Source organism: Ixodes scapularis, unplaced genomic scaffold (genome assembly GCF_016920785.2).
Source record: "Ixodes scapularis isolate PalLabHiFi unplaced genomic scaffold, ASM1692078v2 PGA_scaffold8__174_contigs__length_109621045, whole genome shotgun sequence".
Lineage (NCBI taxonomy): Eukaryota > Metazoa > Arthropoda > Arachnida > Ixodida > Ixodidae > Ixodes > Ixodes scapularis.
Window position 1 is genome coordinate 72,495,299 of NW_024609883.1, and position 13,497 is coordinate 72,508,795.

At 44.0% G+C, this 13,497-nt stretch overlaps 1 protein-coding gene across 1 annotated transcript in view; it reads right to left on the reverse strand.

Moving 5' to 3' along the window:
* Positions 1 to 13,497, reverse strand: part of LOC8042754 (sodium-dependent proline transporter) — a 114,348-nt gene that overhangs the window by 8,961 nt on the left and 91,890 nt on the right. The window contains exon 12 of the mRNA XM_040220619.3: positions 4,231 to 4,330. Within this exon, the coding sequence (XP_040076553.1) occupies positions 4,231 to 4,330 (100 nt within the window). The remainder of the gene's footprint in view (positions 1 to 4,230; positions 4,331 to 13,497) is intronic.

The following is a 13,497-nucleotide window of genomic DNA, read 5'->3' on the forward strand; positions in this document are numbered from 1 at the left end:
GGGCTTCTCCCGAGATGAAAAGTTAGCGCCGGCTGACGTGTTCTTTTGAAAAAGGGAAGGGGAAAGAGAAAGTTTGAGTAACTGCAGAAACGACCTCGAAAGCTCCTCTCCCGATATGAAGCTTGAGTCATAGTCTCGGTTACCTTCTCGCGCATCGCCTGCTCGAATCTATTCTTCACTTTCTTTCTCACAGCCACTGTTCCGCACAGCCGTCGTGGATGTGCGTAATAGAGGGAGGAACAGATTCGAGCATCATCTGGACGCCGTCATCCTGCCAGACTTCAGTGTCGTGGGACCGACTCGTGTGTGTTTCTTCGCCCCGCTGAACTTTGTTTCTCGGGTGCGGTTTTTTCTGAACGTTGTTTTTTTTTCAATGTTTTCTTACTAACTGTTTGTTAGCACTGTTCAGTTGTTGGGTTCATTTCGTCATGGCGGTGATCCTGGCGGTGATTGTTCTTGCCATGTGCGGCTGAGTTTTCTCGTCTTTATTAAGTTTTAGATTTTTTTTTTGTTTTACCTTTACGTGCCGTCGACTTCTTTGTCTGACTCTCCACCAGGCGTGGACCTATCGTCTTGCCACCGCTCGAACCTAAATACTTTATTTTTTTTTAACGCAATTTTCGTTAAGATCGGAGTTGGGCAATTTAATTCCTATTTATTTATTTTTATTTCCTACCCCTCTCCATGACACACTCTCTGTGTGTTTCGGACCGTTTCTGTGTCACCACTTTTGTGTATTACGGAAGTGAAAGGACATTCCCTGGTGACCTGTGCGATGTGCGGTGAACAAACCCCCAGTGTTTGGTTTCGGAAAGAATTGTATATAATATATCGACGATGTGGTGACTTTCTTTCTCTTAGTAATATGACAGCTAATAGCTAGTCGTGCTAGTTTACTGTGAAAGGTTTATAAATCGAAACAATACAACGTCTGTGCCTTTTGGTTATTGATTTCGTTAGATATGTATCTTCTGGTTCCCGCTCTTATCAAAACATACATAAATATTCAATACCATAAAATCCGTTTATAATTGATTACAAAATGCAGAAGAAAATTCAAGAAAACTTTTTCACAATTCATAGAGACGCATGGGTCGCTATGTCTGACTTAGGTCTTGCAAAACAAAGACGTCTTTTTTCCGATATTGAGGCCTAAATACAAAACATACAAACAAAATATACACTTTCTAGGCTTTATTTTCGTGTAGACAACTATCATATCTATATTTGAACAAAAAATAAAAAAAATAAAAAATGGGTTTTTTGAGAAAATCAATTTGAAAAATGGCACTTTTTGGTTTTTGCATAATATTAACGTAAATGTAACGCAAAATATATTTTATACAGCCAAGTCATTTTATAATAAATATAAAGAGCGTGTTTTGGGCTCTCCGTGGACATAAAAAATATTGGTGTAACCCAAGTAGATCGCCAGTAATTAATTGTCAAAGTTCGTCAACAATTGACCGAGGAGGCTTTTTTGACATTTTTACAGAAAAAAACCAAAACGCCTAAAATTATTTCATGGTATTGGAGCCTTTTAAATGTGTACACAGAGTACTTGAAAAAAGTTAATATAATGTGGACTGAAAATCCATGGCGGGAGATCAAGCGAAACATCCGACCCACGACGGGTGTGAAAAACACTGCTTATCGCCGCGGCCTCTTTAAAAATTCATAAGTCGAGAACAAAAAATCCGACGAGCTTGCGATTTGTGGCGACTGCGGTTTTAGAAACGGCGCCATAACATATATGTTTTTCATCGAAATTAAAAATTCGACCTTTTTTGCCTGCACGATTTGAGATGAAACCACCCATATACATATATATATATATATATATATATTTGAGAACCATTTTAACAATATCGGTATATTGAACGAAATTACCGTAAATGCACGCAACGAGAATTGTTCTTGGCCCTATCTCTATTTATCTCGAGAATGCTGCCGACCAAGTTTCGTGAATAAAGGCATGGCATATCTTTACTACATCAGTACTTTTTTTTTAGAGATTGCATTTCTTGCATTCTCAGAGTTTTCAGAAAACTAGAGCGAATAAAAAATACTGATCTCTTAGAGTTAAGGTTCAATTAAACAATTGCTTACCAAGTGAAGTTCTTAAATATTGAGTTCCAATCATAACGGAACTTTTTCAAATCTATACTTCATGTGATACGTCAAAATAACAACAAAAAAAGGTAGCACGGTTTTACGTCACTTTTTACCACTAATCAAAAGTTGTCCGCTGAGCAATACACAAGAAAGACGTTGATTATATATATATATATATATATATATATATATATATATATATACAGAGTGTTTTTTTTAAGCTTAACAGATTTGTTTTAAAAAAGCCTTAAAAGCTACACTTATGCTGCTTGTGGAGGTGAGTTATACGGCGAGGGGGACATATTATAGGGGCTAATCGTAACAATCAGTCGACTAATTAACTAAAATTCGTTAATTAACTTTTTAATTAATAAAAATAGACATATGGTTCCAATTAGAAACTTGCTCAGCGTCATCGAAAACCACTAAATCAGTAATTTTCAGAAAGACTTTGAGCGCGTGAGAAGCGTCGTAGTGCACTAAAGTTACCACTTGTGGAGCAGGTACAAAGCTAGCGGTTGCGATAAGGCGCCCGCGCGATTTTTCCGTCTCTTATCTAGCCCCAGCCTTGCACCTGCTCCACGAGTGATAACTTTAGTAGACTACTACGCTTCTCACGCGCCGAAAGTCTTTCTGAAAATGACTGATTTAGTGGTTTTCGATGACGCTGAGCAAGTTTCTAATTGGAACCATATGTCTATTTTCATTAACTAAAAAGTTAATTAATGAATTTTAATGAATTAGACGACTAATCGTTAAGATTAGCCCCCTATAATATGTCCCCCTGGCCGTATAGCTCATCTGCAGAAGCGGTATAAATGTAACTTTCGCAGATTTTTTTAAACAAATCTGTTTAACTTAAAAAAAAAACAAAAAAAAAAAGACACCCTGTATATACAGGGTGTTTTTTTTTAAGCTTAACAGATTTGTTTAAAAAGAAACCATGAAAGCTAGGTTAATGCGGCCTGCGCAGATGAGTTATACGGCCAGGGGGACATATTCTAGGGGGCTAATCTTAACGATCGGTCGCCTAATTAGTTAAAATTCGTTAATTAACTTTTTAATTAGTGAAAAGAGAGATATAGTTCCAATCATAACACCGAAAACCACTAAATTAGTAATTTTCAGAAAGACTTTGAATGCGTGAGAACCGTAGTATTGTACTAAAGTTACCGCTCGTGGAGCAGCTATAAGGCTGGGGCTAGATAAGAAACGGAAAAATTGCGCGGGCGCCTTATCACAACCGCTAGCTTTGTACCTGCTCCACGAGTGGTAACTTTAGTGCGCTACTACGCTTCTCACGCGCTCAAAGTCTGTCTGAAAATTACTGATTTAGTGGTTTTCGATGACGCTGAGCAAGTTTCTAATTGGAACCATATGTCTATTTTTATTAATTAAAAAGTTAATTAACAAATTTTAATTAACTAGTCGATTGATCGTTACGATTAGACCCCTATAATATGTCCCCCTGGCCGTATATCTCACCTCCACAAACGGCATAAGTTTAACTTTCACGTTTTTTTTTAAACAAATATGTTAAGCTTAAAACAAAACACCCCGTATATATATATATATATATATATATATATATATATATATATATATATATATATATATATATATATATATATATACGAAGCATATACGAAGCCACGAATACGCGGAGATAAATAACGTCAGCTGCGGGCGAACGAACCTGATTGCTTCATTACAAATGTTCCAAAATCGCTTATAACTTTAGAACTTGATAACACCAAGTTATAAAATTTTGGCGTCGGGGGTCCCAACCACTAACACTACATCCTGGACCTGTCACCGGCATTTCGGCAATGCGTGGTCTCTTTTGGCGTCTAAAAAGAAAAAAAAACCTGTTTTTTTTTAGACATTCGGCCATTACTTCGTACAATAAAAGTACTTATTAAAGACATCCAAGATGACGCTTGCTTAGCTTTCTGCTACAGGGTACGCAAAACTTATCCCATTATAAATTCTGACTGAACTTTGTTCTTCTTCTTTGTTTCCACGATGAAACTGCAATAGTGAGAACCATTAACGACTGTTGGAAGCGTAATTGTAAGCCCTCGTCCAGAAAAGCGTGTGCTCATATTTACTCACCGTAAAGCCACATGAGTGCGATTACTTCGCACATTGCGATGAAGAGCGCAGACACGCCAGCACAGTAGGTGTCCAAGAGATTCAGTACGTATTGACCACCCTGGCGGAACAAAGGAAATGCAACAGGAAAATGATTAGTTTGGAATCTATGAAAGCGGTGACACATATAGAAGTATAATTAGTCTTCTTAGTTTCATTTGTCGTCGTGGGAAACTTCTGTATTTCCTCTAACCTTCCCGTGTTAGGCCGCATACCCAGGATTTTGGGACAGGAGCGCGCCGACACTACTTGCGCCATCTATCGGCAGCGGTGGCGGGACGGCCCGTAACTCAATGGGACGAACTAGATTTATTTTATTTCACGAAATTCTAAGCGGTGCATTATATTGCTCTCAGCGCACTTTTTTAATAGATACCTTTTCTGTTCATTGTGCTAAATTTAAGGACTGTATGTCTAAGATAAATAGAGCCAACTGGCAATCGGAAAAAAATGCATTATACGTATGGGAGTACGGTGATTTACAGAGAAATATTTGAGTTAAAACTCTATTTATAAACTAACTACTCCGTATTCCGAGTTGCTCTCAACGGTTATATAAGCTCCAGTTCTCCAGCTACATCATGGTACTATTTTCTTCGCAATCCGTTAATTCTACAAAGCGCCCAGGTCATTAAAAGAACAAAAGGCAGGCTTTGTAAATGAATTCAGGGCTGTTTTGAGCAGTAAAAAGCTGTTTCTCGCGCATAATAAGAAAGTAACTGAATTAATATAACCATAAATGGTGCATGATAGATGTGCATCACTCATTCCTAGCACATAATTGCCAAACCCCCGGGGTTCGAACCTCGGGTTCGAACCTGGGGCTCCTGAATAAAAAATATAAATGAAATACGAATTTGTTTTGCGGTGGAGCATGAACGTTTCTCCAGGACGTGAAAGCATTTTTTTGTAAGGAAGATACGATATTACATCTAATTTCTCAAATCAAGGTAAAAAAAAAAAGATATCAAGCAGCACTAACGCCACGCACACGAAAAGAAAAATTATTACGCGGACTTCTACCGCGCAGCTATAATAATGATGTGTTTTTTAAGTGAACGTGTGAACACATTTTTGAGTTGCCGTTCTTCAACGAGTTATTTAAATATGACCATAATGTAATTAATTAAAATTCATCTTAATCCTTTGGGCATACTCAAGACACAAAATGAGCAGCGTGTTATGAGCTGCGCTGGGTGTTTGTTTATGGGATTTTCTAAACCCTTTCATACGTACAATATGTCCGATGGTCACGTGATTGGGGCACGTGATGTCACAGTGTCGCGTCATAACGTCACGTCACGTGACACAATGTAGAGTTATGTCATAGTATCTTGACATCGTGATTTTTAGTGTCACGCCATGGTGTCAAGTCACGTGCCTTGTGTAGTATAGCGTGACATTGTTAAATGGTTGGTATCACGTGACGACGGTATGCTGATGAAGAAACGTGGTCACAGCTCACTGATAATGTCACGTGACAACCGTGAGCTAAATTTTGTGGGCGATACCTTTTCCGTCAAATTTTGCATTTCTGCAATGCATTCGTAACTTTTAACTTAGCGGGACCTAGTTCGCTATATATGGTGTGGGCGTTTGACGGTTTCTTGAGGCGGTCCTCGTGAGAGCTTGTCACGCTTTCTAGGTACGGTGGAGATTAAAATTGACCACTTAAATGCGCGCGAGCCGCGGGAGGTGTTGCCTTTCGTTATTTTTTTTTTCGGCAAATACGCTCCGCGCGCGTGACACGCGCAAGATGGTCACTTTGCAAGTCAGCTTCTCTTGCAGTACTGGCAACAAAGATCGCTAATGTATACTTTTTTCGCATTAGACTAGAAGCTCCGCCTTCAGCGCGAGCTCAATGATTGCCGCAGTGCTTTAGTAGCACGTTGCGCGTTACTGTCCTCAGTAAAAGCCAACTTATCGCCTGCTAACCTCTGATGATGTCCAGATCACGAGCGACTCCACATTGACTCTCGGACACCCTTGTCTTCTTGAACCGCATCGCAGTTTACACCAAACAAAATCACAACCTTCGACCCTCAACCACGAAGGATTTAATAAAATATACTAGTGTTCTATCATTTTTGATACTTGAGACCAGAATATATACTCTCATGCCCAGAAAACAGGATAAAATTCTCATCCTCCAAAACAGCCTACTAGGAAATTGCAGTTTTCACAGTTTTTCCCGAAGAGTCCCATGCATTAGCTTGTGTAAAACAAAAACTGCCGACGGTGCCGCTCGACCCCAGCTAGAATTGACGGTCAAAAAGGGGACGGGGCCCGAAAATATCGGCCAAGACGCCCCTCTGAAGAACCTAGAATTGAAAAGGATCGATAACTGGGCGAGTTGGTGAGAGTTCATGTTGGAAAACAGCGCGACTGGGACGGGGACACACAGAGATGAAGAGGACACAAGACAAAGCGCTGACTAGCAACTGGTTCGTTGTTACAACATAAGGAAGGATGACAATGAAATGAAACACATGGAGTCAAATGCTCGCGCGCTTGCTTGACGCCTCGTGGAATATGCCCCTTTCTTCTTTTTTTTTTTTTCTTTTCCATCCGATTGTTGACTAGTGTTCTTTCCTCAAGAGCTTGGGTTACCCTGAGCTTGGGTTACCTAGTCATAGTCACCGAAGGTTGGCTCACACACAAACTGTTGCTCTTCATGATGTTGTAGGCAATGTTGACAATGAAATGAAAACTGTTTTTCATTTCATTGTCATCCTTCGTTATGTTGTAATAACGAACCAGTTGCTAGTCAGCGCTTTGTCTTGTGTCCTCTTCATCTCTGTGTGTCCTCGTCCCAGTCGCGCTGTTTTCCAACTAGAATTGAACCCCGAGCGTACTCTAACCCACCACAAATGACGGAGGCTTGGTCTATTCTTAGAATCCCGGAGAGCATTTCGGGAATCCGATTATTTCGCGAGTTATTTTAATCGGAACAGAGTCTCTCCCATCAAAATCGGTCAAAAAGGGGGCGTGGTTCGATAATATTGGCAAAGGCGCCCCTCCGAGGAAACTAGAGTTCAACCCTGAGCGTACTCTATCCCACCACAAATGATAGCAGGCTTGGTCTATTTTTAGAATCCCGGAGAGCATTTCGGGAATCAGATTATTTTGCGAGTTACTTTAATCGGAACAGGGTCTCTACCATCAAAATCGGCCAAAAAGGGGGCGAGGTTCGAAAATATGGGCAAAGGCGCCGCTCCGAGGAACCTAGAGTTCAACCCTGAGCGTACACTATCCCACCAAAAATGATAGCAGGCTTGGTCTATTCTTAGAATCCCGGTGAGCATTTCGGGAATCGGATTATTTCGCGAGTTATTTTAATCGCAACAGGGTCTCTCCCATCAAAATCGGCCAAAAAGGGGGCGTGGTTCGAAAATATGGGCAAAGGCGCCGCTCCGAGGAACCTAGAGTTCAACCCTGAGCGTACTCTATCCCACCACAAATGATAGCAGGCTTGGTCTATTTTTAGAATCCCGGAGAGCATTTCGGGAATCGGATTATTTCACGAGTTATTTTAATCGAAACAGGGTCTCTCCCACCAAAATCGGCCAAAAAGGGGGCGTGGTTCGAAAATATGGGCAAAGGCGCCGCTCCGAGGAACCTAGAGTTCAACCCCGAGCGTACTCAATCCCACCACAAATGATAGCAGGCTTGGTCTATCCTTAGACTCCCGGAGAGCATTTCGGGAATCGGATTATTTCGCGAGGTATTTTAATCGGAACAGGGTCTCTCCCATCAAAATCGGCCAAAAAGGGGGCGTGGTTCGAAAATATGGGCAAAGGCGCCGCTCCGAGGAACCTAGAGTTCAACCCTGAGCGTACTCTATCCCACCACAAATGATAGCAGGCTTGGTCTATTTTTAGAATCCCGGAGAGCATTTCGGGAATCGGATTATTTCACGAGTTATTTTAATCGGAACAGGGTCTCTCCCATCAAAATCGGCCAAAAAGGGGGCGTGGTTCGAAAATATGGGCAAAGGCGCCGCTCCGAGGAACCTAGAGTTCAACCCCGAGCGTACTCAATCCCACCACAAATGATAGCAGGCTTGGTCTATCCTTAGACTCCCGGAGAGCATTTCGGGAATCGGATTATTTCGCGAGGTATTTTAATCGGAACAGGGTCTCTCCCATCAAAATCGGCCAAAAAGGGGGCGTGGTTCGAAAATATGGGCAAAGGCGCCGCTCCGAGGAACCTAGAGTTCAACCCTGAGCGTACTCTATCCCACCACAAATGATAGCAGGCTTGGTCTATTTTTAGAATCCCGGAGAGCATTTCGGGAATCGGATTATTTCACGAGTTATTTTAATCGAAACAGGGTCTCTCCCACCAAAATCGGCCAAAAAGGGGGCGTGGTTCGAAAATATGGGCAAAGGCGCCGCTCCGAGGAACCTAGAGTTCAACCCTGAGCGTACTCTATCCCACCACAAATGATAGCAGGCTTGGTCTATTTTTAGAATCCCGGAGAGCATTTCGGGAATCGGATTATTTCGCGAGTTATTTTAATCGGAACAGGGTCTCTCCCATCAAAATCGGCCAAAAAGGGGGCGTGGTTCGAAAATATGGGCAAAGGCGCCGCTCCGAGGAACCTAGAGTTCAACCCTGAGCGTACACTATCCCACCAAAAATGATAGCAGGCTTGGTCTATTCTTAGAATCCCGGTGAGCATTTCGGGAATCGGATTATTTCGCGAGTTATTTTAATCGGAACAGGGTCTCTCCCATCAAAATCGGCCAAAAAGGGGGCGTGGTTCGAAAATATGGGCAAAGGCGCCGCTCCGAGGAACCTAGAGTTCAACCCTGAGCGTACTCTATCCCACCACAAATGATAGCAGGCTTGGTCTATTTTTAGAATCCCGGAGAGCATTTCGGGAATCGGATTATTTCACGAGTTATTTTAATCGAAACAGGGTCTCTCCCACCAAAATCGGCCAAAAAGGGGGCGTGGTTCGAAAATATGGGCAGAGGCGCCGCTCCGAGGAACCTAGAGTTCAACCCTGAGCGTACTCTATCCCACCACAAATGATAGCAGGCTTGGTCTATTTTTAGAATCCCGGAGAGCATTTCGGGAATCGGATTATTTCACGAGTTATTTTAATCGAAACAGGGTCTCTCCCACCAAAATCGGCCAAAAAGGGGGCGTGGTTCGAAAATATGGGCAAAGGCGCCGCTCCGAGGAACCTAGAGTTCAACCCTGAGCGTACTCTATCCCACCACAAATGACAGCAGGCTTGGTCTATCTTTAGAATCCCGGAGAGCATTTCGGGAATCGGATTATTTCGCGAGTTATTTTAATCGGAACAGGGTCTCTCCCATCAAAATCGGCCAAAAAGGGGGCGTGGTTCGAAAATATGGGCAAAGGCGCCGCTCCGAGGAACCTAGAGTTCAACCCTGAGCGTACTCTATCCCACCACAAATGATAGCAGGCTTGGTCTATTTTTAGAATCCCGGAGAGCATTTCGGGAATCGGATTATTTCGCGAGTTATTTTAATCGGAACAGGGTCTCTCCCATCAAAATCGGCCAAAAAGGGGGCGTGGTTCGAAAATATGGGCAAAGGCGCCGCTCCGAGGAACCTAGAGTTCAACCCTGAGCGTACACTATCCCACCAAAAATGATAGCAGGCTTGGTCTATTCTTAGAATCCCGGTGAGCATTTCGGGAATCGGATTATTTCGCGAGTTATTTTAATCGGAACAGGGTCTCTCCCATCAAAATCGGCCAAAAAGGGGGCGTGGTTCGAAAATATGGGCAAAGGCGCCGCTCCGAGGAACCTAGAGTTCAACCCTGAGCGTACTCTATCCCACCACAAATGATAGCAGGCTTGGTCTATTTTTAGAATCCCGGAGAGCATTTCGGGAATCGGATTATTTCACGAGTTATTTTAATCGAAACAGGGTCTCTCCCTCCAAAATCGGCCAAAAAGGGGGCGTGGTTCGAAAATATGGGCAAAGGCGCCGCTCCGAGGAACCTAGAGTTCAACCCTGAGCGTACTCTATCCCACCACAAATGATAGCAGGCTTGGTCTATCCTTAGACTCCCGGTGAGCATTTCGGGAATCGGATTATTTCGCGAGTTATTTTAATCGGAACAGGGTCTCTCCCATCAAAATCGGCCACAAAGGGGGCGTGGTTCGAAAATATGGGCAAAGGCGCCGCTCCGAGGAACCTAGAGTTCAACCCTGAGCGTACTCAATCCCACCACAAATGATAGCAGGCTTGGTCTATCTTTAGAATCCCGGAGAGCATTTCGGGAATCCGATTATTTCGCGAGTTATTTTAATCGAAACAGGGTCTCTCCCACCAAAATCGGCCAACAAGGGGGCGTGGTTCGAAAATATGGGCAAAGGCGCCGCTCCGAGGAACCTAGAGTTCAACCCTGAGCGTACTCTATCCCACCACAAATGATAGCAGGCTTGGTCTATCCTTAGAATCCCGGTGAGCATTTCGGGAATCGGATTATTTCGCGAGTTATTTTAATCGAAACAGGGTCTCTCCCATCAAAATCGGCCAAAAAGGGGGCGTGGTTCGAAAATATGGGCAAAGGCGCCGCTCCGAGGAACCTAGAGTTCAACCCTGAGCGTACTCTATCCCACCACAAATGATAGCAGGCTTGGTCTATCCTTAGACTCCCGGTGAGCATTTCGGGAATCGGATTATTTCGCGAGTTATTTTAATCGGAACAGGGTCTCTCCCATCAAAATCGGCCAAAAAGGGGGCGTGGTTCGAAAATATGGGCAAAGGCGCCGCTCCGAGGAACCTAGAGTTCAACCCTGAGCGTACTCTATCCCACCACAAACGATAGCAGGCTTGGTCTATCCTTAGACTCCCGGTGAGCATTTCGGGAATCGGATTATTTCGCGAGTTATTTTAATCGGAACAGGGTCTCTCCCATCAAAATCGGCCAAAAAGGGGGCGTGGTTCGAAAATATGGGCAAAGGCGCCGCTCCGAGGAACCTAGAGTTCAACCCTGAGCGTACTCAATCCCACCACAAATGATAGCAGGCTTGGTCTATCTTTAGAATCCCGGAGAGCATTTCGGGAATCAGATTATTTTGCGAGTTATTTTAATCGTAACAGGGTTTCTCCCATCAAAATTGGCCAAAAAGGGGGCGTGGTTCGAAAATATGGGCAAAGGCGCCGCTCTGAGGAACCTAGGGCTCGACCCTGAGCGTACTCTATCCCGCCACAAATGATAGCAGGCTTGGTCTATTCTTAGAATCCCGGAGAGCATTTCGGGAATCAGATTATTTTGCGAGTTATTTTAATTGTAACAGGGTTTCTCCCATCAAAATCGGCCAAAAAGGGGGCGTGGTTCGAAAATATGGGCAAAGGCGCCGCTCTGAGGAACCTAGGGCTCGACCCTGAGCGTACTCTATCCCACCACAAATGATAGCAGACTTGGTCTATTCTTAGATTCCCGGAGAGCATTTCGGGAATCAGATTATTTTGCGAGTTATTTTAATCGTAACAGGGTTTCTCCCATCAAAATCGGCCAAAAAGGGGGCGTGGTTCGAAAATATGGGCAAAGGCGCCGCTCTGAGGAACCTAGGGCTCGACCCTGGGCGTACTCTATCCCACCATAAATGATAGCAGGCTTGGTCTATTCTTAGAATCCCGGAGAGCATTTCGGGAATCAGATTATTTTGCGAGTTATTTTAATCGGAACAGGGTTTCTCCCATCAAAATCGGCCAAAAAGGGGGCGTGGTTCGAAAATATGGGCAAAGGCGCCGCTCTGAGGAACCTAGGGCTCGACCCTGAGCGTACTCTATCCCACCACAAATGATAGCAGGCTTGGTCTATTCTTAGAATCCCGGAGAGCATTTCGGGAATCAGATTATTTTGCGAGTTATTTTAATCGTAACAGGGTTTCTCCCATCAAAATCGGCCAAAAATGGGGCGTGGTTCGAAAATATTGGCAAAGGCGCCGCTCTGAGGAACCTAGGGCTCGACCCTGAGCGTACTCTATCCCACCACAAATGAGAGCAGGCTTGGTCTATTCTTAGAATCCCGGAGAGCATTTCGGGAATCAGATTATTTTGCGAGTTATTTTAATCGTAACAGGGTTTCTCCCATCAAAATCGGCCAAAAAGGGGGCGTGGTTCGAAAATATGGGCAAAGGCGCCGCTCTGAGGAACCTAGGGCTCGACCCTGGGCGTACTCTATCCCACCACAAATGATAGCAGGCTTGGTCTATTCTTAGAATCCCGGAGAGAATTTCGGGAGTCAGATTATTTTGCGAGTTATTTTAATAGGAACAGGGTCTCTCCCATCAAAATCGGCCAAAAAGGGGGCGTGGTTCGAAAATATGGGCAAAGGCGCCGCTCTGAGGAACCTAGGGCTCGACCCTGAGCGTACTCTATCCCACCACAAATGATAGCAGGCTTGGTCTATTCTTAGAATCCCGGAGAGCATTTCGGGAATCAGATTATTTTGCGAGTTATTTTAATCGTAACAGGGTTTCTCCCATCAAAATCGGCCAAAAAGGGGGCGTGGTTCGAAAATATGGGCAAAGGCGCCGCTCTGAGGAACCTAGGGCTCGACCCTGGGCGTACTCTATCCCACCACAAATGATAGCAGGCTTGGTCTATTCTTAGAATCCCGGAGAGCATTTCGGGAGTCAGATTATTTTGCGAGTTATTTTAATCGGAACAGGGTCTCTCCCATCAAAATCGGCCAAAAAGGGGGCGTGGTTCGAAAATATGGGCAAAGGCGCCGCTCTGAGGAACCTAGGGCTCGACCCTGAGCGTACTCTATCCCACCACAAATGATAGCAGGCTTGGTCTATTCTTAGAATCCCGGAGAGCATTTCGGGAATCGGATTATTTCGCGAGTTATTTTAATCGGAACAGGGTCTCTCCCATCAAAATCGGCCAAAAAGGGGGCGTGGTTCGAAAATATGGGCAAAGGCGCCGCTCCGAGGAACCTAGAGTTCAACCCTGAGCGTACTCTATCCCACCACAAATGATAGCAGGCTTGGTCTATTTTTAGAATCCCGGAGAGCATTTCGGGAATCGGATTATTTCGCGAGTTATTTTAATCGGAACAGGGTCTCTCCCATCAAAATCGGCCAAAAAGGGGGCGTGGTTCGAAAATATGGGCAAAGGCGCCGCTCCGAGGAACCTAGAGTTCAACCCTGAGCGTACACTATCCCACCAAAAATGATAGCAGGCTTGGTCTATTCTTAGAATCCCGGTGAGCATTTCGGGAATCGGA